At 38.6% G+C, this 5522-nt stretch overlaps 1 protein-coding gene across 3 annotated transcripts in view; it reads left to right on the top strand.

Annotated features, from left to right (window-relative positions):
• Positions 1-3548, top strand: part of SCAF4 (SR-related CTD associated factor 4) — a 64136-nt gene extending 60588 nt beyond the window's left edge. For all 3 annotated transcript variants that reach the window (XM_025191887.1, XM_006035691.3, XM_014525718.2), the window contains one exon: positions 1717-3548. In XM_025191887.1, the coding sequence (XP_025047672.1) occupies positions 1717-2558 (842 nt within the window). In that variant the 3' untranslated portion in view covers positions 2559-3548. The remainder of the gene's footprint in view (positions 1-1716) is intronic.
• Positions 3549-5522: the final 1974 nt, after the last annotated feature.

Here is a 5522-nt window from a genome sequence, read left to right as displayed (position 1 = left end):
CTGCTTACAATGTGGCTTTAAAAAGGAGGCCATTAGTAATGGTACTATGCTAAAATCTTATGAGACTACCTGGGTCAGTTGCTCTCAACCTTTTTAGACTCGGCACCCCTCAGAAAATGCCCAGCTACTTAGCTTTCACTCATATTTTTTTTTTTTACTATAAAAAAAATAATACAGCAACTTTACTGTTGCAAAGAACTCAGAAAGGCCACGAGAGAGCAGTGTTTTTAACACTGGGTTTCTATTTTAAATCTCTGGATTTATCTTGGGGGTCCTGTTTGCACACCTAACAGTGCTAACATTGCATGGCACTGTGACTCATCCTTAAAAGGACACCCTGGTTGAGAATCACTAATCTAGGGGATGGTGAGGTTTTATGGTATTTCTGCTCCACTGGAAGAGACGTTCCAAATTTCTCTAATCTATACTGTTACCTTTATTTTATTTTTCATAACTTGTTTTTATGAATAAAAACATTCCTTAGAATCACTTCAGAAGTTTGAAAACAAGGTGGGTTGAGAGCAGATTTATGTTTAGCAGAACCCTACTGAGAGTCTCTTTAAAATGCAGTCTTGGATCCCATGAAGAAAAACTTTATTTAGTACTAGTACTTTTGGGGGTCTGTCTTGTTTCCACGTGCTACATGAAGGTTTGGGGGAGGGAGGTGTTCCCCAATAAGATACTAGTTAATTGAACATAAAACATTAGTAGCTGGAATAACCATGGGGCTGTTACAGTATAGAAGCTACACAGAATATAGAGCAATTGTGCTATTACTTCAAACAGCAGGAACTTCTTGATAGAAGCTCACACATACTCCATGCATTAAATACTTAGCTGTCGCATGTAATGGTTTTGTTTAGTTTTGGGTTCACAGGGGAGCAGTGGACAGACTGAGCCGAGTCTTCTCTGCTGTTGAGGTTCACAGGTTTTATGCTTTCTTTCCTTCCTTCTATGCAGATAGTGTTTGCACACAGCCCAGATCTAGGAATGGAAAGCGACCTAGATTGTGTGCCATGAACTGAAAAAGCTTATTTTCCTTAAAAAAGAAACCTAAGAGAAGCTTATTAAAAAAATAATGGTGTTGACTCTCTCTTGACTGTACACTGCCACTAGTTTTCTCAAAACAACCTAAAACTGGCAGGTTCAGTCTTGCCCTGCCCCTAGTTCTGGCCATAGTCGCATCTCTCCTCTGTTTGCTTCAAAAATCAAATTGCTATGCATTTCAAGTCCAGGGTGTTTTCATTTGAGTATGTAACGAAAGCAGCAGCAGAAGGCTTTCAGTCTGACTGAGAGGAGGTTGCAGCTGTTCTGAAATGTGGAATGTAACCTGGAAGGAGGTGAAGGTATGGCCAAGCCAGGCAGTGAGGTGGGGATAAGAAACAACTCGCTTTGGTCTGTCCTGGGAAATGGCTAATGCTAGTTGACAAAAGGAAAAAGTGGGTTGCTTTACCATGTGAAACACTATGCATCTCTATGGCTTGTTTAAAAAGGGGTCTTGCCCTTTACGCTCAGTGTGTGGCAGGTGTGCACTTTGAATAAACTGAAAAGAGCAACTAATACATTTCTGAGGCAGGGCTGATTATTCAGCATTAGCTAACAAGCGTTTTCCATCACCCTGGGGGTGATGCATAACTTCCATGCAGGGCTCTGACGTTATGAAGGTATTTCCTTCATTCAGCTTTGTTCTAATACATTTACTGTTTTGGCTGGCAGGTACTCAAGGAGTTGCACCACCACCTGCTCCCGTGGTTGGATTACAGACCCCCTCTACTGGACTCCTTGGGGCACGGCCTGGTTTAATACCACTCCAGCGACCTCCTGGAATACCACCACCACCTCTGCAACGCTTTCCCTTGATGCCACCACGGCATATGCCTCCCCATATGTTACACAGAGGTCCACCCCCTGGGCCAGGGGGCTTTGGCATGCCTCCCCCTCATGGAATGAAAAACCCGTTTCCACCACCTGGCCCCTTTGTTAGGCCGGGCGGAGGGATGTCAGGAAGTGGAGGATCAGGTGGACCTGAGGATAATAGAGATGGAAGGCAGTTTAGGAATGATAGGCAGACATTCGGTTCTAATAGAGACCAGGAAAGGTATGGAAGGAGGTCTTTTGGAAATCGGGTAGAAAATGATCGTGAGCGCTATGGTAACCGCAATGATGACAGGGATCATGAGCGACTTGGTAATCGTGAAAGGAGAGAATGGGGAAGAAGAAGCCCTGAACGCGATAGACACAGAGACTTAGAAGACAGAAATCGACGGTCCAGTGGACACCGAGACAGAGAGAGAGATTCTAGAGATAGGGAATCTCGTAGAGACAAGGAAGAAAATCGAGGAAAGGAGAAACCTGAGCTGACAGACAGGGCAGATGGTGACAACAACCATGAATCTCACAGTGGCAAAGTGGAAAATGCAGACATTGTTTCAGAACTTACTACAGGAGCGTCTGAACCCACAGGTGTAAAACCTAATGAAGTGTTAACATCTGAGGCTACCTCATCTGTTGAACAAGCTGCAAAGGATATTGGCTCAGTTGTAGAGGCTCCTCGTTAGAGACTGGAATTTGTCAAAACATGACAGTGACATTTATTGGAGTGTAGAGCTTTAGAGTTGTACATTATGCTGTATTATATTTGCTTCTGCTATATCACAGCCCCTCAGTAGTTGGTGGGAAATTGTAAGCAATTTGATTGCTTCCCTTCTATTTAAAATAGCCACAACATAACACAAAGATACTGAAGATATGAATAAAATATTACCCATTTTTGCTGTAACTTTTTTAAAGTTTTGACTTTAAAAAGTTTACAAATCAGAAGTAGAAGTGCTTTCTATTATTTTTTTTTAATTTAAGAAAAGGTAACGGTGAAAGCTCCTCAAAACAATAGGGATGTGTTTTTAATAAACTCTATTTTCGTAACAAACTTTAACGTGTGCTATTCTTCCTACACTGCACTGAAGTGGAAAAGGATTGTTCAACATCTTAAAGTTTGAACTGTTAATGCTGTACTGGAGTCTAAATTAGACTGTTTTGTTTATATTTGTTAAAAGAAATACATCTGTTTGTGTAGCTATTCACAGAAGCAAATTTTTATTTGTAACATGTTATTTTGATTTTAGATTGCTGCATTTTAATGATCTACTTGACCATACTAGGTAAAGTTAGTGGTTTTAAAACGTTGTTTGAAGAGGTAATTGTTTAGTGTTTGCATTGCAATCAAGGTTTTACTTTTTCCTCCAATTGGTTCTGTGGTAAATGTTGCCCTAATTAACCTTTTAAAAAAATGGATGAAAGTGGACACCCTCAGACATATTTTGTCTGCTCTGCTTGTAATGTTATAAGATTATTGTGTGTGATGGGCTGGGGAAGCACACCAGTTCAGCATCTTTTGTACTTGTAATTCATTGATGCTTTTTGGAAAGTGGGTTGGGAAAAAAAATCAAAGACACCAAATCACCAATTTTAAAATGCTAACCTATTTTTTTTAAGTGGGGATGAGAAGAGGGGAATATTAAAAGGATTTTAAAATGCTGCCTGTTCCTTCACAAAAATCTAGCTAGTTACTGCTGTCTGTTATATTGTCTACCTCCTGTACTTTCAACAAGAGGTAGGTTAAAACTTCTTATCCACATGGTGGTGTATTTGTCAGACTATTGGGGAAAAAAACTGCATTTTCTTGTATTCATGTAAGTTTAACCATACTCTCCATCTGACTTAAACTATTTTGTCAAATAAACTATACAAGAGCAAGTACTAGTTCAGTTAGCCCTTCAGGTGCAAACAATTTGGAGATGGCCACAGTAAATTGAACCAAACTGTAAAACCCAGACAAATTCTGTATATGGAAGTGCTCTTCATGATTAACCTGCATAAGAAAATAAGGCTTATGTTGGACAACAGTTTCAGTTTATGCTTATTATATTCTAAAATACAGTGGGAAAAATTCTATGAATCTTGTGCATATTTAAACATGTTTTTCCTTGAGATAGCTATGCTTTACATTTTAAAAGTTTTCTTTTTCTTACTATGTGAAGGGCAGCTGCTTTCTTACATCAGTACTTTTTTCATAGCTGCTCTGCAGCAGGGGTATTTTTTGGAGGGGAGCGGGGAATAATAGGGGAGTTATGGCTGCGGGGAAAGGACATATATTTTTATGTTCTCACAATAGCAGAATAAAGAGAGAAAAAAAACCTGTTTACATACTTGTAGTGAACTCAACTTCCGTGTTAAAAAACTTGTGTCCTTGATGTTTGTTTCATGCTGGGCCAGCAGAGCTAACTTTTTAATAGAGAACCAGCTGTATTTATGTCTAGGTTTAAAACTGTCTTAGCAAGTACAGCCATAATTCTGTGAGGAGGTAGATTTTTTTTTTGAATGAATGAATACATTTTATTAAAAAATTTGAAGACAAGAATGAAGGAGATGGAGGGCTTATGTATTTTGGTTTGCATAAATTCCACCTTACATTCTTACCAGCTCTGCTTAGGTAGGATATTGCAAATATCCAAAAAACCACTAGCATTTTTTCTTTACATTCTGCTTTCATCCCTATTTTTACTGCTGCTTTGGCAAAGCTCTGACTCAGCACTAAGATGTATTATCTTTTAAATATCACATGCAATTGCCATTTGCTTTTTTACATACCAGCAACATTATGTAGAATAGTGTCTCCTGAAAGTAGACAACTTTTACTTTTTTGGCTTGCTCCTTAAAATCCATAATTAGTACACCCTGAACACAAATTTCTGTCAGGTGAATAAAGCCCTTTTTATAGGGCTTTGAAGTTTCCCTTAAACTGGAGGCAATTAATTGATGTTGATCAGTATTGTTTTGGAATGAAGCATTTCTATAGGAACATAAAGAACTGACAGTTTAATACTGTTCTCCACAGTGATTGAGATTTCAGTTGAATCAAAGTTTTTAGATTTATCAGACATTTAATATAATAAAGTTGTCTAATTTCAAAGCAGGCACCTATGCACTTGCATAAAAGCAAAATTTTAATTAGACTAATTGGGGCAGTGGAATGGTACTGGTGGATGCTGGTACTTAAGTAATCTTTAGCTGTAGTTGGTCTGTACTTAAGGCTATGGCTTGTGCTTCCTGTTTGGGGAGGAGAACCAAAACTTCAGTGATTTTTAGAAGAGGCAACTATCCTTCAGATTTTTAAACTCAAGTAAGTTTTACTCTATAAAATGCATTTTGAGAGGATTGGTAGGAGGATAAGATGGTGTATTTTCATGCACATTTTACTGATGTTTAACATTGCTTCTGATGTTCAGAATCCATTCACTCTAAAGACAGGTTAATCCACTGACTGGCACAGGTGCATGGAAATTGGATAGGTATTCTTGGCCACATACAACAATGAATGTCTTTCACTTTCTTGCTAGAGCAACATCATTTCATTACATTGAAATTTAAAGTGTATATGTAAAGGAATGCCAAGATTCAAATCTACTAAAGCTAATTTTCTTCTCCCAAGGAGACTTAAACCTCTGATTCTGTATAGCAGGAAT

The sequence above is a fragment of the Alligator sinensis genome, unplaced genomic scaffold, assembly GCF_000455745.1.
Source record: "Alligator sinensis unplaced genomic scaffold, ASM45574v1 scaffold1207_1, whole genome shotgun sequence".
NCBI classification, from domain to species: domain Eukaryota; kingdom Metazoa; phylum Chordata; order Crocodylia; family Alligatoridae; genus Alligator; species Alligator sinensis.
This window is presented reverse-complemented; position numbering and strand designations above follow the sequence as displayed.